Source organism: Trichosurus vulpecula, chromosome 9, assembly GCF_011100635.1.
Source record: "Trichosurus vulpecula isolate mTriVul1 chromosome 9, mTriVul1.pri, whole genome shotgun sequence".
Lineage (NCBI taxonomy): Eukaryota > Metazoa > Chordata > Mammalia > Diprotodontia > Phalangeridae > Trichosurus > Trichosurus vulpecula.
The window spans coordinates 195,477,395-195,505,094 of record NC_050581.1 but is presented as its reverse complement, the minus strand read 5'-3'; the positions used below and the strand labels follow the sequence as shown (position 1 = coordinate 195,505,094).

At 40.9% G+C, this 27,700-nt stretch overlaps 1 protein-coding gene across 1 annotated transcript in view; it reads left to right on the top strand.

The window, feature by feature from the left end:
- Positions 1 to 27,700, top strand: part of CACNA2D3 (calcium voltage-gated channel auxiliary subunit alpha2delta 3) — a 748,342-nt gene that overhangs the window by 345,314 nt on the left and 375,328 nt on the right. The window contains exons 10-11 of the mRNA XM_036739688.1: positions 6,227 to 6,305; positions 20,106 to 20,239. Of these exons, the coding sequence (XP_036595583.1) occupies positions 6,227 to 6,305; positions 20,106 to 20,239 (213 nt within the window). The remainder of the gene's footprint in view (positions 1 to 6,226; positions 6,306 to 20,105; positions 20,240 to 27,700) is intronic.

The window sequence follows — 27,700 nt, the reverse complement described above, 5'->3', positions numbered from 1 at the left end:
CCCAGTGCTCTATCCATTGTGTCATCTATCTGCCCTAAAGGACATTAGCAAAATGACCAAGGAAGGAATATAGGCAATGGTTTCCATCTGCCTAACTGCTACGGAGATTATTTATCTGTTTCCAAATTCATAATCCCTATAAGAAGAGCAATACATTCCAGAGTTAAATATCCTTCACCAGGATCTATGATTTTGTATGTTGAAATACGAAGAAGTTTCCTGTGAAGGTAGATTCCCATACTAGAATATTCTTCTATCTTTCTCCATGTAGAATACTTGGGGGACCATATTAGTTAAGAAAGGAAGGAAGGAAGGAAGGAAGGAAGGAAGGAAGGAAGGAAGGAAGGAAGGAAGGAAGGAAGGAAGGAAGGAAGGAATTGAGGGAGGGAGGGAGAAAGGGAGGAAGGAAGAAAGGGAGGAATGAAGAAAAAAACATTCTAACAGTCTTATTTCTGGTTTGCTCTTCTGTAAGATGGGGATAATAGTGGCATCTAACCCCCAGAATTACTGTGAAGGTGAAATGAGATCTTGTATGTAAAATGCGTGTAAAATATGTGTTTTCAAAAGCCCACCTTAAAGCCCTATTAAAATGACACTGAGGGATCTATAAGCTCTTTGAGGCAGGAAATGTTTCATTTGTATTCTTGTACCCCCAGTGCCAGGGTAGGTATTGGGGGAGGCCCTCTTGGCCCTTCCATTTAGTTTTGTTTCTGTTTCATTCTTGTCTTTCTGTTTTGTCTGATTGAAATGTTTCCTTTTTAAAGTCATTTTCCAAAAGGGCCATTGAGGAACACAATCCTCCCTTCAAGGGGAGGAAGTTCACCAAGGCATCTATGGGTCTTTCCAACTCAAGTACACTGACTGGCCACCTGAGGGAAACCCAGGCTCTGACACACGTAAACCAAGGCCAGTGAGACTTGGATTGCTTTTCTGTCAGAAACAATCAGCCTTTTGCCTTGAATTTGGCACACATCAGTTGGTTTTCTAAGCAGGTTGCCGTCTTTCAAAATTTGGAATCCCAGAAGATTTTCAATGCCCTGAAGCAACAATATGAACCTTTAATGATTCTTGAGAAAAAGAAAACAGTAGAGCAGAGCTTTCCTTTTTCCTTTCTGAATTTTATGCTCTGTTTTTTTCTTTTGAAGGGTTGTGGAGCCTGACAGCCATTAATGCCTTTACCCTAAAACAAATGGTCTTGTGGCTGTTAGCTGTTTCCTCCCACAGAGGTGGCATCAAGGTCCCTATGCCCATGGGAGCCTGGCTTCCCTCTCTAGTCACAGCCCTGAGAGGATTGATCAGCTGTTTGCCTTCTGTTTCATTTTCAAGAAAACCAGGGTCTGCAGGCAAAACCCAATAATAATAATATTAATATTAATAATTATTATAATAATAGCAAGCATTTATTTAGTACATTAAAGTTTTCAAAATGCTTCATAATAATGATCTCATTTTATCTTTACAAACAACCCTGGGAGAGCGGTGCTGTTATCATCCCTGTCTCATCTCCAGCCTCTAAGAAGGTAGCAAGCAGAAAATGACTGGACTGGAGGAACTTAAATGAAAGGAACATGATGCCCAAAGAGTACTGAGAGCTTAGGAGCCTCTAGGAAAGTCACTAAACTCCTCCAGTCCCAATTTCCTTCTCTTTAAAATGAGAGTGTCAGACAGACTGGCCTCTGAGATCCTTCTAGTTCTTCTCCATCTAGAATCTTCTAATTGTCTTATGAACTTTTTTCTTCTCTCCTTCCTTCCTCCCTCCCTTCCTTCCTCCCTCCCTTCCTTTCTCCCTCCCTTCCTTCTTCCCTCCCTTCCTTCCTCCCCTTCTCTTCTTCCTTCCCTTCTCTTCTTCCTCCCCTTCTCTTCTTCCTCCCCTTCTCTTCTTTCTCCTTCTCCCATTTCCTTTCCTTCTTTTCCTCATATCCTCACATCCTCTGCCAACAAATTTCTAACGTTCATTTTTCTCCCTCTCATAGTCCCCACCCACTAGGAAAATTCAGAACCTCTGGATTACCTAGGTACACTCAAGCTAGAGCAATCCCACCTTAGCCACCATGCCCATCAGTGCCTTCCTAATCCACCCTCTGAGTCCCTTATTTCTTCTGTGTCATTTCTTCTTCCCTCCATGGCCTGAGACTGGCAGGGCACAGTTTTTCTTTATCCAGTCTCTGGAATCCTGGATGGTAATTCAGTTTCTTTTAGAAATGTTTGGTTATACACCGTTGATGTTAGGGAATAAATTGTTCACCTGGTTCTGCTCACTTCACTCTCCCTCAGTTCATACCAATCTTCCCAGGTTTCTCTGAAGCTGTTCCTTTCATCATTTCTTAGAACATCAAAGTGTTCTAATGCATTCATGGACCACAATTTATTTAATCATTTCCCTACTGTTTGGCACTTTCTTACTTTCCACATTTTTGGGGGGTGTTGCCACCACAACAAAGCTCCTATAAATAATTTTTGTAAAGATGGGGCCTTTCTATCATTCTTTGATCTTTTTTACAGTATGCATGCTAGTGGAATAGTGGGTTCAGAGGGCATGTACTGCGTATTAACTCTATGGGCATAGCTCCAAATTGATTTCCAGAATGGCTGGATGCACTCACTGCTCCCCCAATAGTGTATTTAATGTGTCTGCTTTCCCTCAGTCTTTACAACATTTGTCATTTTCTTTCTTTTCTTCTTCATCTTTTCAATCTGATATATTTGAAGTAAAGCCATAGAATTGCAGTGATTTGCATTTTTCTGATTTATAACATTTTTTCATATGGCTCTAGATAGATTGTTTTCCCCCTTCTATCTCTCAGTCTATGACTGATCTTATGATCTTACTCAAAGACAAAAACTTCCATGCAAACCAACAAGCATTTGCTAAGCCCCTACATTGTTCGAGTTTCTCTGGTAGGCTCTGTGGAAACATATTTAAAAGAAAAATAAAATTACCTCTGTCCTGAGTCTTACATTCTCCTATAGGGTAATGTGTGTGAAGCAAAGTATATTCCAAGGTTATACAAAGTAAACATATAGTAAATTGAGGGGAGGTAAATGAATGTTAATGAAGCATTGCAGTGACATTCGAGTTCAGCTTTGATCAGAGCCAGGGGTTCCAAAAAGCAGAGATGAGATAAATTGGTATAAATGAAAGCATCTATAGTATGATGAAGAGTTTCCTGTACTAAGATTCAAAATTCCTGGGTCCAAATCTCCCTCCTCTACCATTTATTATTTCTTTAATTCTGGGTAATCTCAATCTCTCTGTGCCTCAGTTTCTTTATTTGAACAATGAGGCAATTGCATGTCATGGTTACTAGGGTTCTTCTTCCCAAACTCTACAATCCTGGGATTCATCCCTATAGAGACAGATGGATAGTTGACTGTCCTAGAGATTGGTAAATCCTGTCCAGATACATACCTAGTCTTTATTGGACTATAGATCGGAATTCATGTTTAAAAAAAAACACAGCATTCTCATCTCCTGGAATTTGTTTGTTCGTGTGGTGACAATAGTTCCTACTTCATTGTGGAGGACCACAAGAAAAATAAAGCCTACTTCTTTCTCTGCTTCTGAATGCATCATAGAAGAGTAGATTTAAATCCAGAAGGGACCTCAGAGGCTAGAAAATTGAGCTGCACTCATTTTATGGGTAAAGCGAATGAAGCCCAGAGCGACCCAATAAATCTCCTGAGATCACATAAGTAGATGGTTTCAGAGGAAGGTTTTGAACCTAGGTCTTTGGACTAATGAGTCTTGCTAATCCTGTTTCTATTTCCCATGGAAAAGATCAGTGGTTTTTCTTTCCAGGAAAGTTCCCTCTGAGGTGTATGTCTTCTTAGGCCATACCATTTTTGGACAATTTCGCTTCTCCTCAGCTTTTGAGAGTTCAAGGAATATGGTGGGCCTCAGCTAAGTAAGAAGCCTGTAGACCTCTCAAGAAAGTAGCTCTTTGGTGAAGATTGGAGCAGCCCTGAGAAGTGCCTTTCCTAGGGATCTGAGGGAAATATGGCATGCTGCTCCTGAATCCCATCCAATAAGCCACCAATTATGATATACTTACTATGTTTGTGGTATTGTGCTTATCAAATACTGGAGAAACAAGTTAATTAGTGAATCATTATTAACTATATTCTATATGCAGGGTAGTCAGTGCTGAAAATATAAAGACAGAAGCAAACTAGACCCCTGACCATAAGAGGCTCATATTCTATTGGGGAGAAGAATGAAAGGCCCATACTGCCTCTCCTGAGTCTTGCTGGTACGGGCTTTATATCCATTAATGTCTATTCTGTTGATACATTTTGAAAAAAAATGTACCCAGGAACTGTTGATATACATAATTGGACAGCAGCAATCTATGGAACCATGTGTGGACCTGCAGTTTTTAAATCACTGGAATCAACTTATGCCCCTGATCATTTCAACTTGAAATATAGATTTCTAGATTATTGAAACCAGAATTTCATTATTTTATGTTTCTCATTAAAAAAGCTGCTGTGGTACACATTATATCTCCCAATCATTTCACATTCATAATCAGATAAGTGATTGTTTAAATTAGGTTTAATTGTTTCTGATAATAGTTGAAAGAAGTAGGTTTATGAGAGAGTCCAAAGGAAGGGCTCAGGTCACGGAGATTTACACTCTGCTCCACCCCCTGGGTAAGGGGCTGCCAGGATTTGATTCATGGAAGCCTTGATTTATGAGAAAGTCTTTTCAGGGACTTTGGAAAACAATTAACCACAGGAGAACTTAGAACTTTGCATAGTCTCCTGTAACTTTTAAGAAGGACCAGATTGTTTGAAATGTTTTTCCTTGATTCAGTTTAATTCAATTCAGTATTTACTAAATGCTTAGTACATAGTGGGCCATTCACCCTATGGCTTGGGAATATAAAGATGGAAGCAAAACCAATCTTGTCCACAGGGAGCTTGCACGGGACGTGGGTTGGGAAGCAGAGAATATGTTGGAGTCTACCAAGTATTTACGAGTAATGTAATGAGCATTTACAAATTTATTAGTAATTACCAAATAATAGAACTATGCTGCAAAGAAACACAAGGAGATTTTGGGAGTTTGGATGAGTTACTACCCAGACAGAACCAGTAAGAGCTCATCAGCAGATGTCAGCTGAGCTGTGTCTTCAAGGGAGCTAGGGATTCCAAAATGATGGAAAAAGAGCTGGATTCCATTATCCCCAAATGGCTGCTATCTCGAACCCAAATCAGCTGCTCCACAAGTAATTGTAGTTTGTACAATTGTACAAAAGGGGAAGCTGGAAGGGTGTATTCAACTTTGGCCATTTTTCACATAGACAAAAACTCTGGCTTTTTAGAACATGTTCATATTCAAAGCTTGTGTCCACAATCTTAATATAACAAATGGTCTTAATGTCTCCTTGGACCAGGGAGATCTAACGACCTTGAGAATCCCTCACAAATTTAACTCAATTCAAAGGCATTTATTATGCACCAACAGTGCACAGGAATACAAGGACAGAAAGTAACAAATCCAGAGCAAATTTCACTTAATCCAATTTAATAAGAATTTATTAAGTATCAACCAGGTACAAGGACATAAAGTAAAAAAAAAAAGAAAGAAAGAAAAGAAACAAATCCAGAACAAATTCAACTCAATAGAACTGAATAAGTATTTATTAGCTCCTTATTGTATACAAAATTTAAAATGAAGCTAAAGAAATAGCCCTTGTTTGCAGGAACATAGTATTTGCACAGTCAATTTTAAAAATAATAATCGGAAGGAAAGATAGTTTTACCAGCTAGGCCAATCAGACAAGGCTTCCCATTGGAAGTGGTGCTGGAGACAGACACAGCCACACATCCCCATTTCCAAATGGGACTGTCTAGTCTTTCTGGAGTTTTCATCCCTGGCACTTAGCAGAAGGCCTGGCCCAAAGCTGGCACTTAATAAATGTTCGTTGAAATGGCTAGACTTTCCCAGGAGACAAATGATTTGGCATCTCCTCTGGCTGGAGTCAGGGCATTGGTACCTCCCCTCCTCCCAATGACAACCATAGCCATATGGCTCCAGAAGAACAAAGGGGCCCATTCGCCCCTCCTTACCAAGCAGCCCCACTCCAGATCCCTTAAATATGTCCCTACAGATGTGAAGCATGAAGACATTAATAGGGAGCTGAAACACCCGGGGCTGGGCCAGGCCCTGCATATGCCATATAGCCCCAAGGGAATGTTAATTCATTCTTTCTACTTTCAGGTCCGCATCTTTACATATCTGATAGGAAGAGAAGCTGCATTTGCTGACAACCTCAAATGGATGGCCTGTGCCAACAAAGGTTTGTTTGCCCTCTATAACTGTGATGTGAGGGTAAGGGAATGTTACACCAAGCAATGAGAAACTTTTCAATGTTCTAAAACAAGTAGAGACATTCTTGGAAAAACAAAACAAAAGAAAACACAACATTTAAGTGGGTTTTTGAATGTTCTTCCTAAAAGATAACTGACTTGTAAAAAAACAAAAACAAAAAACTAAATAATTTGTAAATAAAAAATAATCTTTGCAATACATCACAGCTATTTAACTTGCTGGTGGGGGGAGTGTTCTCAATAGTCATTGAAGAGAAATCCTTCTCTCTTCAGTGATTTTAATCCAGGTGTTACCAGAAACTAGTCATGATGCCTGAGGCCAACTCCTTCTTCCCTATGAGCCATAGTTTCTTCACCTGAAGTTGGAGAGGGATGGAATGAATGAGCACAAAAGTTCCTTACAATTCTCCACCTTTGTGATCCTATTCCCTGATTGTTATTTTTTTTGTCCATATTCTGACTTACATGCCTGTCAAACATCAGAAATGCTATCTGGGTCAAGATAATGAACTTGGCTTTGATTCAGGGATTGAGGTAGGTCATGAAGAGAGCAAAGTGGACTGGGACCCAAATGCTGTGTGAGCTAAATGGCCATCTAGCCACAAAATCATCATAAGACAGCAGTGCCCTGCTCCAAAGGAAAATGGGAATGCTAACTGCCTGTCTGAGAGATTCCTTCTCCCATTTTTCCCCTTTTATCTGTGGTCTTGAAAAAAAAGCAACCCCAAATTTTCCTTGCAATTTTTTGTTGTTACTTGTGCCACATTCAATTAGGATGCCTCACATCATGCAGTATTCACTTAGTCATGGGTTATTGTTTTCACCACTGTCTATGTCCAGCTGATGGAAATTACTGAAATTGAAGTCTTGTCTTAATCAACTAATATTCCACCATAATTGAGTTTTAGTCATTGTTTACAAGGAGCCTTTGAAGAAGACTTTTGAAGATGATTTAACCAACAAAATCCTTTTTAGGGACTGACTTAAAAGTGGAGTCCTTTGGATTTACAAGCCCTGAAAGCAACTCTTCGACAATTGCAGGAAACAATGGAAAGAAGCCGCTAGACTGGACCATCTGGGGCAAAATGGCCTCCATCTGCTTCCCATACTGTACACATCCACCAACATCCATCAGGGGGCCATAACTAAAGGGACCTTAGGGGTCACTGAGTCCAGTTACTTAATTTTACAGATGAGGAAACTGAGGACCAGAGTAGGGAAATGATGCCAAATCCTTTGACTTTCCAGTAGCCCTTGATACCTCTATTAATCAATTCTTGCTATTTCCAGCATTATCATTCCAGACATCTATGCAGTATTTTAGCTTTTGCAAATCACTTTACATATATGATCTCATATAGGTCTTGTCAACATCTCTGAGTCTCAGTTTCCTTATCTATAAAAAGACAGTATTGGTCTATATAAGATAATCTCCAAGTCCCCTATCACCTTCAAATCCATGATCATATGAATAGTCCTATAAGATAAATACTGTTTGGTTGCTTATTGCCCTTCATTCTCAGAGAGGACCAAGATAAATACTTAAATGTGTCCATTTTGCAGATAATATAACTGAAGCTGGCTAATGACTTGCCCACAGCAAGTAAGACACAGGATTTGGGCCTGAGTTTTACTTCATTCTAGTGACTCCCACCAAATGAGTCCCCCTTGTAACCTTCCATGAGTATCCTGTTTCTGCCCAACTCACCATCACCAGTAAGCTTTCCTTGGACCTCCTTTCAGTTATAAACCCTCTCTTTCAATCCCAGGCATGACCTAACCCTAGGGCCCACCCCAGAACCTTTGCCTCCAAACCTGACCCCTTCCCCCACTATCCCCTTACTCCTCCTCCTCATTGGTTTCTCACCTTTTTCATTTTTCTGATGTTCCTTCTCAGGAATAGAAGCGCATTGTTTATCTCAGCCCAGACATGAAGTTACCATCTAAGTATGAGGCTATTATTCTCAGTGCCCAAACAAAGATGGGTTAGTAGTGGCGCCAGTGATGGGCCATTTGGACCTGGTAACATTAGTGAGCCAGGATCTATCAATGGCAATTAATTTAATCACTGTTTACAGCTTCAGATTGTTCGAGTTTGGAAGGCAACACAGCATTTTTCATCTCAAGTAGGAGGAGGTCCAGTGCTCCCCCTTACACGCAGCTCAGCTGTTACTTGGCCAAATTCTTGTGCCGATCAGAGCACCATAGCCTGGAAAATCAGAAGGGGCGCAGCAGGGACAATATACAGCTTGACTGAACAACTAGGACAAAGTCTAAGTCTTTTATGGCACAAGAGTTAAGGGAGTATGTATGACACTGAGGTCAGTGACCCCCAAATCAATTTTCCTTGCAGGGATTTTCCCATTAGAGACCTAGAAACCAGCAGGACAGTTTCCAAAGCAGACTAGCAGACTCTTGGCTTGGAAAAGGATCTCTGGGGAAATGCACACCACCTTGCAAGAGTTCTCCAAATCCTCTGATCCATTGGCAAAACCACGAAAGCCCAGAGCCACATTTTTTCTTTCACATTGTTTGCATAAATAGGGCATTTCTGAAGGGAGCTTGGCTTTAATGAGGCAAAGCAGCAAACCATTTAAAAAACATTAAAGCATTCCCAACCCTGAGTCCCCCGTAGAACTGGTTATGTAATGTACTACTCTCAGTTTCTCCTATTGGGTAGGCAAGTGCATTTGACAAACTTAGTGCTGGGAGATCAACTCAGATATTTGGATTTGGGATGGGGAGAAGAAGAATTTTCTGTTGGGCTGGGTGCTAAATGGAAAAATAGGCATCAACTATTTCTCTAGCTACAGTCACTTTCAATGGAAAATTTGTCAGGCGTAAAAAACTAAACCAAACCAACAAGATTTTACAAATGACTGTTATTAAAAGCTAGGTCAATTCTTCCTTAATTGATAAAAGTGACTATTTCTCTTCTAGTGGTCATAACATTATAGATTTAGAGCTGGAAGTGATCTTAGAGACCATGCAATCCATCTCCATCATTTTGCAGATGAGGAAACTGAGTCACAGGGAGGTTAAGTGACTTGTTTTGGGTCATACAGTTAGGAAGAGTCAGAACAGAATGTGAGCTCAGTTCTTTCTGACTCTGCATCCAGCAGTCGATCTATGATTCTACCTAGCTACTTTCTCCTTGCTTGAAAGGGGATGGTAATGGTAACTTTCAGTGTTCTGAATATGGCCTTCTTTCCTCAGAACCATGGGTGAAATGCATCCCTCTTTACATCAAAAATGACATTTGAGCTTATTTGGCATGTCTGAGTGCTTTGTCATACCCTATGGACATATCTATTGGCTGCTTGTTTAATAGGAAAAAAAAGAAGACATCCATGAGGAATTCTCCTCAGACATCAGATTGGATCATTGCATCAGATTTAGAGCTGAAAACAACCTTAGAAACCATCTAGTCCAACTCTCTCACGTTATAGATCATGAAACTGAGGCCCAGGAGATTGGGTGATTCACCCAAGATCATAGAGATAGATCTTGGGAGTCTCTGGGCCTTGGCCAAGGCAGAAACACTTCGACTATCTGCATGTCTGTTTCCTCTTCTGTAAAAGGACCATGCTAAGTCATAGGTCTAGAGCTAAAAATGACCTTAGAGTCCCTGAGTCAAATTGCCTCTCATTTTACAGTTAAAGAAATTGAGGCACAGAAAGGTTGAGAGATTTGTGCCCAAGGACACACGGTCATTAAGTATCTCAAGTGGGATTCAAACCCAGGTCCTCTTGACTCTGAGCTCAATTCCCTGGCCATGATGCTGCCTCCCCTTTTGGAATCCAAAGTTGTACCAAGATGGATCAGTTCTTCAGGAGCCATATCTTGGTCCCTCCTAAAGGATGGGGTTGAGTGAATGGGGCTGCCCCAAGATGATTTGGTTGCCTAGAACTCTTGGGAAATATGACAGTCATCAATAAACTCCTCCCTCCCCTCTCTACAGAGTGGGACAGGTGATAAAAGGACAATAGAGATTTCCAATAATGTTATTAATTTCACAAGATCATCACTTATTAGGGCTGAAGGCAGTGTGTGTGGTGAAATGGAAGGAATGCCAATTCTGAGTCCTGGGTTCAAGTCCCTGCTCTTCCACTTCCTGTGTGTATGACCTTCATAAATCAGTTTCCCTGTTTGTACCTCAATAAGCTCAGCGCCAGACTGAGGGGCTTGGAATAGAGGCCCCTTTCAGCTTTAAGGCCATAGCTGACCTTAGAGACCATGAATTCAAATGGGTCATTGTCCCAGAGACAAAGCCCCAAACTGCCTAATGTCTGTAGCACCCCGTTTCCCCATTCCTAATCCTGAGCTTGAATCCTACTACAGTCATTTATGAGCTGTGTGGTCCTGGACTTCATCTCTCTGAATCTAGAAAAGGAGGACAATGATAACCTCTGCTTCACATGGTCGTTTGGAGGAGAGGATCACAGAATATACTTTGCAAACCTTCAAACAGTATGTAAATCTAGCCATTAGTATTAGCATACTGCATTGCCTTGTAGTTAATTTCCTTTTGTCTCTGTTCATTAAAAAAAAGGTTAAGTACATAATAAAATACCAGGGAAATAGGGATTTGCATCTAAATGTGATGTTTGGGGTGAAACTCTGTTAAAGAACTTGGCTTAGTCTTCCTCTGGCCCTGCTCCAGGCCCCTGAGATTCTCTTAGGCTGAGCCCCTTCAGAATGCAGGCAGGCATGGTGCCACAGGGAATTGGATAGCCAAGCTGATTCCCTCTTCTTGCCAGGGTGTTATTTACTCCAAGAATCCATGCAAAGATTTATCCCACTGGGCCTGTGCTAAGGCTCAACTGAGACTCTAGATCATGTAAAGGACTTTGTCAACACAGCATTTATTAAGCACTACTATATACAGAAAGTGCTGTGCTAGGTCCTGGGATAATACCAAGATTTTACCAGACACATCTAGCTTCCCTCAGGGAGCATATAGTCTAGTATGCAGTTAGAAGAGCCACACTTAGAGATTAAAATGTAATATAATAATACTGCCTAAGAAAAGCATTAGTTATGCAGCAAAATTCAGTGGGAGTAAATGACCGGAACAATGTAAGTGAAGGTAACCAAAACAACACAAAACCAAAAATGGCCAGCACTGGAATTATAATGACTGAGTTTGTCCCAGAAGATGGAATCAGAAAGCACTCCTTCCTTTCTTTCTAGAGGTGGGGTGGGACCTGTGTTTGTCCTTCTTTTTCTAAGAGGGCCATGACATCAGGGAAATGATGGCATGACTTGCAGTTGACTTTGATTTGAGTGAGGGAAGGCTGTGCACGGTTACCAGCCTCACTTTCTCCTCCACAGCCATCTGGGTCCAGTGACCTGATATTCATCAGGATGACTGAAGAAGACCCAGGATGCAAAGGGAGACCCTGGCCCTTCGAGGCTCAGGCCTTTTCATGTACTCACTTGTACTTCATGTACTCACTTGAGTGAGGTAATGCCCATTCAGTGAATAGGCCTCTTTAAGAAGTGAGTGGAGGTGTGGAGCACTGCATAAACTGACAATCTTGGTCAATGTCTTGGTTAGTTTTGCTTATCTACTTTTTTCTCCTCTTTCTTTTGTATTTTTTTTTTGTTTTAAGAAATGAATGTCTGGGGGTGAGTGGGGGGAGAAGGATAGATATTTAAAAAAAAGTTGAGTAAAACCCAAGAATATCAACAAAAAGGAAAAATAAATAAATATGAGGTCAGGTCTGAAGGTGAATGGCATTATGTAGCGGGAATCTAGGAGAGGAGGAGGGGACCCTTTGGTTGGTTTTAAAGAGTGAGTAAGATTTGAAAATGACTAAGGGGAAGAAAAGAGGCCATGCCAGGTATAGGGATAGTTTGAGCAAAGACATCATGTTGCATAGACACAGAATGTTTTCAGGGAACAGACTCCTGTTTGGCTGGAGGATTGGTGGGGTAGAAGGTGAATAATAAAACAGGGCTATGCCATGCAGCAGAGGAGGAGGGCTTACCTTGGTAGGAAGCCCCTGGAGGATAACTTGTCCAGATCTCTGTATAAGACCAATTATTCCAACAATGCTAAAACAAATGGGTTGGAGACAGTAAAAGAATCAAGGTGTAGAGACCTGCCTGGAGGCATTGGCAGTGACCTAGGAAAGAGGTGATGAAAATCTGGCAATGGAGGGGGATGGACTGATGGAGTACAGAGGGGGCAGAGGTGAGAGATGTGGCAAGAGGCAGAATCAGTGAGACCTAGTGCCTGGAATTTAGGAGCAATGAAGAAGAGAGAGGGAGAAATAAAGGTGGATTGGATTGGATTGGATTGGATAGGATTAGGATTGGATTGGATTGGACTGGATAGGATTGAATTGAACTGGATAGGATTGGATTGGACTGGATTGGATTGGATAGGATAGGACTGGATTGGACTGGATTGGACTGGATAGGACTGGACTGGACTGGATAGGATTGGACTGGACTGGATTGGATTGGACTGGACAGGATTGGATTGGATTGGACAGGATTGGATTGGATTGGACTGGACTGGATTGGATTGGATTGGATTGGATTGGATTAGGATTGGATTGGATTGGATTGGATTGGACTGGATAGGATTGAATTGGACTGGATAGGATTGGACTGGATTGGATTGGATAGGATAGGATTGGATTAGACTGGATAGGACTGGATTGGACTGGATTGGACTGGATAGGACTGGACTGGACTGGATAGGATTGGACTGGACTGGATTGGATTGGACTGGACAGGATTGGATTGGATTGGACAGGATTGGATTGGATTGGATAGGATTGGATTGGATAGGATTGGATCGGATAGGATTGGATCGGATAGGATTGGATTGGATTGGATAGGATTGTATTGTATTGGACTGGATTGGTTTGGATTGGATACGATAGGATTGGATAGAATTGGACTGGATTGGATTGAACTAAACTGAATACAGAGTGGCAATCATGGGAGACCTGTGTAAATGGTGTTGCCATAGTGAGAAATAATAGAATCAAAAGGAAGAGCAGGTTAAGGAGGAAAAAGACAATTAACTCACTTTGTAGCATGCTTAGTTTTAATTGCTTGTTGGAAATCAAGAGGGAGAGGAAGACACAGACAGACAGACAGACAGAGACAGAGAGACAAAGAGACAGACAGGAAGACAGAGGCAGAGATACAAAAAGAAAGATAGACAGAGACACAGACACATACACAGACATACACAGACACACACAGACATACAGACACACACAGACACACACAGACACACACACAGACACACAGACACACACACAGACACAGACACACACACAGACACACACACAGACACAGACACACACACACACAGACACACACACACACAGACACACACACACACACACACTGAGTCTTCTGAGCAATTGGAGATGTGTCCTGGAGCTCAGAAGAAAAATCAAGCCCAGAGAGAAAGACTTGAAAGTCATTTGCATGGAAATGGTAGAATAAGCTGTGAGAGTAAATGATGCTGCTAAGGGAGGTCATTGTACAAAGAGCAGGCAAGAGACCAATCAACCCTTGAAGAGTAGCCACAATAATGGGATTGAGAAGAAGATAAAAAAGAAGAAAGAAGAAAGCAGGGAAAGAAACAGAGAAGGCAGGTTTAAACAGATAGAGGGAACCAAGGAATTATAAAATCTTTTATAAATGCAAGGATGATAATTCATAGATTTAGATCTGGAGGCAAGCTTAGAGTCCATTGAGTCCAACCCTCTCCTTTTACATTAGAGGAAACTGAGGCACAGAGAAGTAAGAGACTTGCCTGGAGGTCACATAGTAAGTGTTTGAGGTAGATCTTCCTGATTTCAAGGTTAGTGCTATGCTATAAAGTTTTCCAGGGATGGGCTGACATTATTCAGCTGAGGGTTAATCTAGTAAATTTGGGGTATCCTTCAAAGATTTTTTTTCTTTTTAGAGCATGAGGAAATTCAGTGATAGATTACACTACCTTGTCAGTCATCACTCTATTTCCAAAATAAAAATACTTAGAAGATCTACATTTATTTAAGCTTAATTTCTATGTTGCTCTGAAGAGAAACATAGCTTGGCAGAGTGGAATCTGTTGGGAGCCCTGCCCATAGAATGAAAAGCAGAACTAAAAGCTGAATATGTCAAAGGCCTTGACTCTGATGAAATAGCCCCATAAGACAACCTTCCTTCCCAGCAACCTCCTGTTCATAAGGCTCCATTCTGGATATCTTCAGTTGGCATGGTTCAACACCATGCCAAAGTTTATAAGATTTCTTACCTAATTTGTTGTTTTTCAATTGGCCTACTCTTCCTGATCCCGTTTGGAGTTTTCTTGGCAAAGATACTAGAGTGGTTTGCAATTTCCAGATGAGGAACCTGAGGCAAACAGGGTTAAGTGACTTGCCCAGGATCACACAGGCTGTGTCTGAGGCCAGACTTGAACTCAGGAAGAGGAGTCTTACTGACCCCAGACCCAGCGCTCTGTGCACTATGGCTTCACCTAGCTGTCCCTCTTTACTAAAGAAGGAGCTCCATAAGAAAAGGATTCAGATACTGGTGCCCCATCAGAATGAAAATTCAGTCCTAGGGTGGGGCAGAATAAAGACTGCTGTAATAGAAGAAATAAAGCCCAGTCAGGTGATCAAACAACCAGCACCTATTAAGTACCTACTGTGTTCCAGGCTCTGTGCTAAGCACTGGGGGCTACAAAAAAAGGCAAAAAGAGTCCTGGCTCTGAAGGAGCACATGATCTTTTTCTCCCCATATAGAATGATGTTTATTGAGAAATATTCTTTGGAACAAATACACAAATTTGAAAGAAAGAATCTGAGTAGAAATCTCAGCAAAGTTGGCGGGGCCAGGGGTGCTGGCTCGAGCATGTTCAGTTAGGTGGAGTTTATGTTCTAATGGAAGAGACAATGTGCCAAGAATATTGTACATTCACAATGGAGGAGATAGAAGGCAGTTTGGCACTGAGAATAAGGAGGCAGGGAAGCTAGGCATGGACAAGTCACTTCTAAAGAGGCTTTGGTTTCTGCCGTTTGTGAAATGGGAGATTTCAACTAGGTGGTCTCTAAACCTTTTGGCGGGCCTAACTTTCTAAGTCTTTAAGAGTAGTGAAATACATCATTTCTCCCACCGCTTCCCCCCCCCCCCACTGTTCTTTTTTGGTATTCCTCAGTGGTGTCTCTTTGACCATTTGCCATTTCTACAGTTTGTAATTGAACTATAGAAGCATCTATAAGAAAGGCATGCTTACTTCCAAGGAGGGATCCATTCCAGATCTGGGGGTGGCATGGACATGGGGAACTTGAATCCCTCCTCTGACACTTTCTTAGTTGTCTGACCCTGGATAAGTCACCTAACTAACCTCTCTAAGCCTCACTCTCTTCATCTCTAAAGTGAGAGAGTTGTACCTGATGGTCTCTAATTTTGCTTCCAGCCCCAAATCTGCATTCCTGTGATCCTATGTGGGAATTGGACCAGACAACCATTAAAGTTCTCTCCAACTCTAATGTCTGATTCCATGATCACTGTGACAGAACACAGCAGTGTCTGCTCCTTCAAAGCCTTGTTTTCACAGTCACTACACGGGATGCCAATGCAAGTATTTCTTTGAGAAATACCTATTAAGCCAGGGAAGATGAAATATCAGAAACTTCAGAAGGAACCCAACCATCCCTCCTCCATCTGGTTTCTTCTATTCACTAGTTGTGGCCTGAAGTTCAAAGAGGGAACATTGCCAAGGAAGAAGGTAAATAAATTGATGTGATAGAGAAAAGTGAGCAGGCCAATCATAATAGGTGGCTAATTTCAGTATTAATTACCCCTTCATAATTACCAAGTGATTGCAGGTTTTATTCAAGCATGAGGCATGGAGTCTAACATCACATTTAAGAGGAGACTAAACATTCAAGAGCCACATTTTTTAAAAAGCATTTAAAAATCATTTCAGATCAGAGAATTAAAAAAAGAAACCAAGAGAAGGGTGTAATTGGATACAACCTTGACTCCAACCCTTCATGACTTCCTATTATCAATCAAACACCAAATATGTTCATTCAGACTCACATGACAATCTTACAATAGGGCACTTTCAGAAAGGTCAAGGATCTTAATGGGCTAGGGTTAGCTGATTCAATGTGTTTGTTTGGTGAAGGTCTGCTGCCGTGTGCTGCTTTACAGTCAGACCTTGGCTAAAATAAATGCAATATCCATGTGCCTTTGGCCTGGGGCTCCAGTAGGAAATGAGATTTGGACACTTTTCAAGAACCCCAGGAAACAATGAAACCCTTGCTGTCTTATCCCTTCTGAGCTCCTGGAGGGACAAGGGGATCGGGGCCTGCATGCATCTTGTCCACCTATGGCGACAATTTGATGTTTTTGTAGTAGCTGTTCAGTCGTCTTCAGTCGTGTCTAACTCTTCATGACACCATTTGGGGGTTTCTTGGCAGTGGTTTGCCATTTCCTTCTCCAGATCGTTTTATAATGAGGAAACAAAGGCAAACAGTAACCAAACAGTGTGACACAGCAAATAAATGTTTAAGGCCATATTTGAACTCAAGAAGATGAGGCTTGGCCCTCTATCTGCTGCAGCACCACTTAGGTACCGGGGCAGGAATAGCTTGGGTCACCTTCTGCATGAAATCTTTACTCTGAGACTACCCCCAGCTTATACTGTCCACCTCTTATTTGTACATAGTTGTTTCCAGGTTGTCTCCCCCATTTAATTTTGAATTTCATGAGAGCAGGGACCATTTGTTTGGCTTCATTTTTCCTTTCTTCAGATCCCTAACACTTAGCAAAGGACCTGGTCCTAGCAATGCTAGCTGACTGTAGCAACAACCTGGCTAGCAGCTACTGTGGCTGCGTAAAACCAACAACTGGCACATAGAAGGCCTGCTAGCACAGGTTCTTTGATCTGCTTTACTAAGGAAAGTAATGTTAAGGGGTTAACAATCTTACTTTAATCACACATACAAATATAACTCACATAGTTCAGAAGGAAAAGCCAGCAACCTGAACTTCAGAGCAAATACAAACAAATTACAAACATACACAATATAAACAGACCAAATCAAAATTCATAGTTACCAGGAAAGCATCAGCATCTGGGTTGAGAAGCCACTGGCTATTCAAATGGCTTCCCAGCATCCCACGCCACTCTTCCAGTGACTGAGAGCCCCAAAAGTCAAAGACCAACCTTCCATCTTATCTACCCATACCAGGGCCTGAAGGATTCACACCTAATTAGCAAAAGGGTGTGGGCCTGGGGCTTTGTACCTAGTAAGGCTGAATCAAAGTCATTTGATTACTTGAGCATTTCTAAAAGAGAAAACAGTAAAAAAAAAAAAAAAAAGTCCCACCTTAATTACCAATACACTGACCATTTCTAATGAACTCTTTACTAACTAAATGTGGTAGATGGAGAGAAGGTAAGATGCACCTTGTCATCTCAGTCTTCTCCCAGTGTATCCAAATATATTTAGTAAACATCTCATGTGTGTGGTAGGCACAGAAGACACAGAAATGAAAGTAGAAGGTAGACCACTGCCTACCCCAGCCAGAGAGTATGGTGTAGAGGAAGAGCCCTGGTCTTATAGAGAGGGAATTGAGAGAGAGACAGAGAGAGAAAGAGAGAGAGAGAGAGAGAGAGAGAGAGAGAGAGAGAGAGAGGGAGAGAAAGAGTCCAGATTTGTGATTTCATTGCCAAATAGATTTGGAAAGTCTCTTGCCATGCAGATCTACACCTGCTCTGCAACTTATAGAATTGGAGAGTTACCTGCTATAAGGTTATGGGGAATAAAGTCTTCCCTTCCCGTCAACAGGCCTCATGTGGAGCCCATTAAGGGAAGCTTGCTTGTAGGAAGGTTTACACACTTTTTTTTTTAAATTTTAATTTGGCGCTGAGCCTATTAGCTGAAAGAGTATATATTCTGAGAGGTGATGTTTTTGCTTTGGAGGCTCATTTACAAGAAGGATCTTGTGATTCCCTGGTGGAGACTGAATGGCCATATGTTTAGAGCTCCTTGGCTGCTCAGAAGTAAAGGCTGTCTCAATTCAGTGGTGCATGTAAAGTATATATAGCAGTTTTGCTTTGATGCAGGCAGTAGAGCCCTGTCTGTTGGTCTTTATTTATCTTCTCTGTATTTTTCTCTGTCCATATTTTATGTAATTAAAGAAAACTGTTGACCCCTGAAATAGCATCTTTCCTAGTAAAGCAGATCTAAGAACCTGTGCTAGCAGCCATCCTGGGTATGCCAGTGTGGTTGCTGTTACACCTGGGAAGTGGAGAAGTTAAATGGGTTGCCCAAAGTCTCGCAGCCAGTATGTTTCAAAGGCTGAATTTGAACACAATTCTTCCTGTCTATGAGGTCAATTCCTCATCTACTATGTCCTACTGCCACTCTTAATATGGTATGATATGATATACAGCATAGTGAACAAAGCATAACCGTAACAAATAGAGGGGTACAATGGATAATGACCCAGCCTTGGAGTCAAAAGCCCTGAGTTAATGACCCACTTCTGACATAGTCTGTCTGTGTGGCCCCAGGCAATTCAGTTAAGCTTTCAGCCTCCCCTTTGCCTCCATTTATGTTTCCATCCATCCATGCATCTAGCCATCCATGCATTCCATGACTATTGCCTGAGTTTTTTAAACTGTTCTCCAGATGTCAAGATCTCAAAGGTCAATAAAGTAGGTCCCTACCCTAGCTTGCAATCTCCACTTGCTTTTAGAAATAATGAAGTCAATCATTTCTTTAAGAGTAACCACCATAGGAGCAGGGCCCTTTAATGGGAGGTATTTTCAGTTTGGTTTTTCCAGTTGTACATATTTTGCTGGAAATTGACCTCTAGTGACCCACTGGGGAAATGTGGTGGCCAAAGGAGTCTCCACTCACTGTGATGTCAAGTCAATACCAGATGCTCATTCCTAGCTTTTTTTTGGTTGTGCAAAGCCACTAGGATGGGCAAGTCTATCCTTTCAAGGCAGTCAGGGTGGGAGAGGCCATGAGCAAGTGATAATACATTTTAATTATTACTCTACAGAACTATCATTACAAAACCAGAACCCACACAACCCATATCTGGTGTGGGATTGGCACACCAAATTCAAACCATCTGAACTTTGTTTAAAAATGCCCTAGGTCTATGACCCTTTGGTTGACACTAGTAATGAAAACACTTCTTCCATTCCCTTTCCTCCTCCCTCCTCTCCCTTTGTACTATGGGAGGTAGGAGTTTGGGATATGCTGAGTCCTTTTGGAAGTCTTTGGGAGATGCCATGAAGAATAAGCAAAGGGATTTGGGTCTGGAGAGTCCAAACATATGCTCAAAGAGGGCAAAGCAGAAAGTCCTTTTTGCCAGAGAGGGGGAAGAAGGCTGACAGAGAGAGAAGGAGAAGGAGACAAATGGTGGGGAGAGGGAAAAGATGAGAGGAGAAAAAGGAAAGCAAAGAAAGAACAGTGGGAGGGGGAGGGAAAAGGAGAGAATAAAAGATGAGAAAAACTGGGGATTCTGCCACACAGAAGCTCCTTACCCATCTCCCCAGTAGACATACCAGAAGTGGTGAAGTTTCTATGTTCAAACTGAAATTCTTCCCATCACCCTTTTAGAATCTCAACAAGTAAAATGTGGTCTTTTTCTTCTTTCCAGTTTGCTCTTTCACTATGGAATTAGTTCAAGTCAGACAGATAGAATAGGCTCATTCTCTTCTCTCACAGACTCCACCATCTCTCTAAATTCTGTTTCCTTGGTCTTTCATTCAGGTTTTTTCACTCAGATCTCCACCTTGGCTGATGTCCAGGAGAACGTCATGGAGTATCTTCATGTACTGAGCCGGCCAAAGGTCATAGACCAGGAGCATGATGTGGTCTGGACAGAGGCATACATCGACAGCACTGTAAGTGTGTGTGGTCACATGCCATGTTTAATGTCATTCTGTGTGTTTATGATAGGCCTGAATTTAGAGCCCTCAAGGAGCTGTCATCCTACTTATGGAGTGACCACCTGATGACTTTATCATATTATACTAAAAAGTGTTCCAGGCTTGTGTGACAAAGCAAGTTATTGGATTCATGTGACTTAATGGATTTAATGAATAATTATTTGTCAATAACTACCACTGACATTGAAGCAGTTTTCTGACATGTTTGGCTTCCTCGATTGGTCTGGTAAGCAACATTAAGGAGATTTCTTCCTTTGCTTGGGCTCATTTCCTTTCCTTTCGCTCAAAGTTTACTCATGCTATCAGCATCATATTTTGCACCTACTTGGACACAAAAACAATTGCTTCCATTCAGAGTGAGGCCTGCTTTGGCTATATGTGAATGGGAGCAGAGCATTGACCCAGGTGGTCACCCATCAAAGAGAAAGAGAATAGAGGTAGTGTGGTTGGCTGAGCCCTGGCATAGTGAGCATTCTACAACCAAATCATTGTTGGAGAGTTCAGAGACCCCATCAGCTTTTAAGGAATGGCTTTGTCATGATTCCAATAATGAAACAATATCAAAGTATTGTGTATAATATCAGAATTGTGTGTATGGGTGTGTGTGTGCTTTGTTTTGTAGCTATAATGATTTTGAGCAAAAGGAAACTTCATTTTATTGATCCTAGAATATTCAGACAGAACATTCTCATTTGGCTTTTAATTGGGCCTAAGACCATGTACTCACTCATTTGTTTTGGGCTGGATCCATGGTCATTGATGCTGAAGGAAAACAAATATTCACCTTGAGGTGTTGCTGATAGTCACATTAAGGCTTTGTTTTCTCTAGACCACTTCCAGCTGTGCAATTTTACGTTAGTCGCATCACTTCTATTGGCCTCAGTTTCTTCATCTGTAAGCCAAGGGGGTCAGATTAGATTACCTTTAATACTCCCTCTGGCTTGTACTCTGTAATCCTAAGACACTGAAGTTTAGCAGTGGACTTCAGTTCCTTCTGTGACCCTGCTGACCCAGGGAATCATTTGTTTGTCCTCACCATGTGGTGACAAAAAAGGCACCTTAGGAGCCACTCATGGAAATCAAAAGATCTGGGACCCTGGGGTTATAGTCTGGGTTTCCTGCTTCTGGAAGACTTCTTTGACCCTAAGAAGGATATGAGGCCAATGAAAGAAGTTCATAGGAGTATATGGTTTTTTTTAATTTATATTTTAATGTTTATTTAATAATTTATTTTCAGCATTAATTTCCACAAGATTTTGAATTACAAAATTTCTCCCCACTTCTACCCTCCCCCCCACTCCAAGATGACATATATTCTGATTGTCCCATTCCCCAGTCAACCCTCCCATCTGTTACCCCTCTCCCCTATCCCCTTTTCCCTTACTTTCTTGTAGGGCAAGATAGATTTTTTATGCCCCATTGCCTGTATGACTTATCTCCCAGTTGCCTGCAAAAACAACTTTATTTTTTGAACATCTTCTTTTAAAACTTTGAGTTCCAAATTTTCTCCCCTCTTCCCTCCCCACCCACCCTCCCTAAGAAGGCAAGCAATTCAACAAAGGCACACACATATCATTATGCAAAACCCTGCCACAATACTCATGTTGTGAAAGACTAACTATATTTTGCTCTCTCCTATCTTGTCCCGCTTTATTCAATTTTCTCCCTTGACCCTGTCCCTTTTCGAAAGTGTTTGCTTTTGATAATCTCTTCCCTCATCTGCCCTTCGTTCTATCATCCCCCATTTTTTATCCCCTTCCTTCTTCTTTCCTGTGGGGTAAGATACTCAATTGAGTGTGTATGTTATTCCCTCCTCAAGTCAAATCCGATGAAAGCAAGATTCACTCATTCCCCCTCACCTGCCCCCTCCCAAGAGAACTGCTTTTTCTTGCCACTTTTATGTGAGATAATTTACCCCATTCTATCTCTCCCTTTCCCCCTCTCTCAATATATTCCTCTCTCATCCCTTAATTTGAGTTTTTAGATATCATCCCTTCATATTCAACTCACCCTGTGCCCTCTGTCTATATATGTGTATATATATATATATATATATATATGTGTGTGTGTGTGTGTGTGTGTGTATATATATATATATATATAATGAATTACCCACATCATCTTTCCATGTAGGAATGTAAACAATACAGTTCAACTTTATTAAGTCCCTTATGATTTCTCTTTTCAGGCTTCTCTTGATTCTTGTGTTTGAAAGTCAAATTTTCTATTCAGCTCTGGTCTTTTCACTGAGAAAGCTTGAAAGTCCTCTATTTTATTGAAAATCCATATTTTGCCTTGGAGCATGATACTCAATTTTGCTGGGTAGGTGATTTTTGGTTTTAATCCTAGCTCCTTTGACATCTGGAATATCATATTCCAAGACCTTCGATCCCTTAATGTAGAAGATGCTAGATCTTGTATTATCCTCATTATGTTCCCACAATTCTCAAACTGTTACTTTCTGGCTGCTTGCAGTATTTTCTCCTTGATCTGTGAGCTCTGGAATTTGGCGACAATATTCCTAGGAGTTTTTGTTTTGGGATCTTTTTCAGGAGGCAATAGGTGGATTCTTTCAATTTCTACTTTACCCTCTGGCTGTAGAATATCAGGGCAGTTCTCCTTGATAATTTCTTGAAAGATGATATCTAGGCTCTTTTTTTGATCATGGCTTTCAGGTAGTCCAATAATTTTTAAATTATCTCTCCTAGATCTATTTTCCAAGTCAGTGGGTTTTTCCAATGAGATATTTCACATTTTCTTCCATTTTTTCATTCCTTTGGTTCTGTTTTATAATATCTTGATTTCTCATAAAGTCACTAGCTTCCACTTGCTCCAATCTAATTTTTAAGGTAGTATTTTCTTCAGTAGTCTTTTGGACCTCCTTTTCCATTTTGCTAATTCTGCCTTTCAAGGCATTCTTCTCCTCATTCACATTTTGGAGCTCTTTCACCATTTGAGTTAGTCTATTGTTTAAGGTGTTATTTTCTTCAGTATTTTTTTGGGTCTCCATTAGCAAGTCATTGACTTGTTTTTCATGGTTTCATCGCATCACTCTCATTTTTCTTCCCAATTTTTCCTCTACTTCTCTTACTTGCTTTTCCAACTCCTTTTTGAGTTCTTCCATGGCCTGAGACCAGTTCATATTTTTCTTGGAGGCTTTTGATGTAGGCTCTTTGACTTTTTTGACTTCTTCTGGGTGTATGTTTTGGTCTTCTTTGTCACCAAAAAAAAAAGATTCCAAAATCTGAGTCTGAATCTGAGTCCGTTTTCACTGCCTGGCCATGTTCCTAACCAACTACTTGACCCTTGAGCTTTTTATCAGGGTATGACTGCTTGTAGAGTAGAGAGTACTTTGTTCCAAGCTTGAGGGGCTGCACTGCTGTTTTCAGAGCTACTTCTTACACAGCAAGCTCTGCCACACCAGTGCTCCTTCTCCCCCAAGAACTGCCACCCAGGATTGCGGCCCAGATCCAGGCAGGGCAAAGCAGGCTTTGCACTCCCACTTTAATACACTGCTTAATTCCTCCCACCAGGTGGGCCTGGGGCCAGAAGCAACTACAGCTGTAACTCTGGAAGCAGCCTCAGAGCTGCACCACCTCCACCACCCCTGGGGTGGTGGCCAACTGCTAACTCCTTTCACTCTGCCCTAGCAGATTTTCCCACTAACCTTCTTTGTTGTTTTTGTGGGTTGAGAAGTCTGGTAACTGCCACAGCTCAATGATTCAGGGACCTACGGCCTGTTCTACCCGGCTCCCAGTCTGGTTGGTCCTGGTGCGGCCCATGCTGGGCTCTGCTCCACTCCACTCCCAGCTCCCTGTGATAGACCCTTCCCAGTGACCATCCAGGCTGTCCTGGCCTGGAGCCCTGCTTCCTTCTGCCCTGTCGTGAGTTCTGCCACACTAGAATTTGTTCAGAGCCATTTTTATAGGTGTTTGGTGGGACCTGGGGGAGAGCTTCAGCAAGTCTCTGCTTTCCAGCTGCCATCTTGGCTCTGCCCCCAGGACCAGACATTTTAGGTTAGAAAGAATTTGGTTAGGGTGTAATCTGCTCCTTTCGCTTTACAGATGAGGACACTGAGTCTGAAAGAAGGTAAACGGAATAGTTGAGGTCACAGAGGTTGTAAGTGGAAGACCCAGGACTGATCCGAGATTGTTCTACTCTAAATCCAGTGTTCTTTCCATTGTGCCAAACTGCCTTCTGTCCTTCACTTGAAGACCTCTAGAAAAAGGAAACTACATTCATACATTTATTTATTAATTTGTTTTTTCAATAGGTCAATGAATCAACAAGTATGTATTGAGTACTTACCATGTTCCAAACATTGTGCTTAGCACTAGGGATACAAAGAAAGCATTTATTAAGGGCCTAGTACAAAGCCATACAGTAGGGATACAGAGAGATAGGGAAAAAAAAGCAACAGAAATGAAATGGTCCCTCTTTCATGTTCCCTGTAAGTCTCCTCTTCTCCAGGATTAGAATCCTGATCTCTTCAAATGGCCTGATCTGGGGGGACTTTACCATCCTGGTCCTCCTCTTCTGGATGATCTCCCACTGTCTGTTTTATTCAGGAATCCCATTGGTGCCATAACACCTTGCACCAATAGCCATCCTAACTCCTATGTGACTGAGGACATTTTCACTAGTTATTGGGACTAAGAAATGCATCACTCACAACCCTTCTGGTGATGAACCTCTCTATACTTAGCCACGCTGGTCCTCAGACAAGAGTATTCAATCTAACAATGGCCCTGTGCTCAAAACTTCTCAAGGATGCTGGGCTACATTGTTGGGCCACAGGAAGGAATGGAATCAGATTTAATAACTAGGAATGCTTGATAAAGAAAGCAGTGGCCTTTTATGGTAAGGAATCATTAATCAAGTTGGAAAGCCTTAAACAATTTCAAAACATGTCAAAAGAATGACTTCCTGAAACGGTGAGCTCAGTGAGCTATGCCTTCTAAATTAATTCTATGTTCGATAATCCTTTCCTCAGGAAAAAAAAAACAAAAAAACACAAAACAAAACACTGATGAGTACATATGCTTAAATAGTTGTTTCAGCCATTTACTTTGACTATGAAAATGTCTAACAAAAGTTACTGATTTCACTGGACTGATGTATTTATTGGTTTCATTGGTTATCACAGCCTAAGTCTATTAAATTCCACTTGAGTTCAGCTGTCACAAAAGTAGTCATCTGCGGATGTCTCTGCTTTCTCAAGTTTTCATTTTTATTTGGCAATCCCAAATGGTCTGAATGATCCCAGAGTATGGTGTTTCTCAAACTGTTCCACATGATGTGAAGAAGAGGATTAGTTAATTTCAGTGCTAAAGACATTTCCCACAAATATTAAGCACAAAATCTTTCAAATCCAAAATATCAATTTGTGACAGTTTTTAAAACATGTTTCTTTCCTCTTTTGCTACAAAAATTCTTCCTTCTCCCCTCTCCCCCAATCCCTGTTCCTTATCCTAAAGCAGAGGTTCTGAACCTAGAGACTGCAGATCCCCATGTAATTTGTGGATATATTTCAGGGGGGTTCATGAACCTGTATGGGAAAAATACATTTTTCCCACTAACCTCTAACTGAACTTGAGCATTTCCTTCAAATATGATTTTTTAAAAGTTGCATTATTCTGAAAAAAGGTCCATAGGCTTCACTAGATGGACAACAGAGATCTTTATACACACTCACATACACACACACAGTTAAGAACAGCTATCCTAGAGGCTTTCACAACAGGCCAAACATAGAACCATGTCTCTACTGTTCAAGCACTAGGCTGGCTAACCTTATGGAAACAGAAGACAGGCTGCTAAACACAGGGTGATAACACCTTCAGCCCCAGGAAATCTTGAAGCTCATCTACTCTTGTGTGGAGAGACTGTGATCTGCATTGGCTAGTGGAACATTCATAGTGAGGAATTCACAGGTTCTGGAACTATTGAATTTGTATGAGGCAAACAGCATAGACCTTAGCCACTGCTTGCTCAATTGGTCCACATATGGCTCAGTGTATGAAAGTAGGAAGACAGTGTAGCCACAAGGGTATTTGGAAGGAAAGGCCAGATTTTTTTTTTTATTTTTTATTTTTTTTTATTTTTTTATTTTTTTGCCAGTGAAGAAATCAAATTTATTTATTTTTTTTTCACATTTTTTTTTAAAAAGGTGTTTTATTTATTTTTAGTTTACCACACACGGTTCTACATAGTTTTGAGTTCCAGTTTTTCTCCCCTCCCTCCCCAAGACGGCATGAAGTCTCATATAACTGTCATGTATAACTTCGCATTGAATTAATTTATGCTCTAGTCAAGTCGTGGAGAAGAATTTTGACCAATGGAATGAATCATGAGAAAGAAGAAACAGAACCAAAAAAAAAAAAACAAAACAAACAAGAAAAAAAAAACCCCAAAAACAAAAACAAAAGAGAAGCAGAAAAGGCGAGCATGTAGTGTGCCTCAGTCTGTATTCAAACTTTGCAGTTCGGAAAGACCAGATTTAAGTGTAATCAGTACTTGTGCGTACTTGGGGAATCTTAGATAAGACAGATGGATAAATCTATAAGTTTGGTTAACCTATATCTACATTAAATAAACATATTGATAGGTCAATTAGATACATACATAGAGAGAGAGAGAGAGAGAGAGAGAGAGAGAGAGAGACAGAGACAGAGAGAGACAGAGAGAGACAGAGAGAGAGAGACAGAGAGAGGATAAAGAATATACTGATACAGAAAATAGATGAAAAAATAAATATATTTGGATGGATAGATAAAACAGGTGATAGATGCTAGAGAAAGATGATACACAGATAAAAGAAAGACAATAGAAGATGGACATAGCAATATAAATATGAGAGATTGATGATTGATTGCTAGAGAAGTGATATAGATAGGTAATAGATAAAATAATTGATATCTTGATTCACTGTATGTGAATAAATATAGTTCTATGTGTTTTCTATTTATTAATACAAACACAGATACACATACTAATTCATAGACAGAAAAAAATTGAGAAAACCACTACCCCTAAACTGTTCAGTGTATTAAATATACTAGAGGTTTAAGAATGCCCTAGTCAAGATAGATAGTTGGAATAACTGGGGTATTCAACTTATGTTGATGGCCTAGGAAGACAGGGCCATCATCTTCAAATATTTACATGCCATGTGGAAGATTGATTAGACCGGTCCCACTGGACCATAGCATTCAAAACTTGAACTAATGGATGGAAATTACGGGAAAGTAGATTTGAGATCCAATGGAAATAAATCTTTCTAACATCTAGAGCAAGCAAACTATGGAATAAGTGGCCTTAGGAGATAGTGATTTTCCTGTCATTGGAAGTCTTCAAAAAGAGGCTGGTGATGAATTATCTGAAAGACGTAGAGAACGTTCTCTTAAACAGTATTTA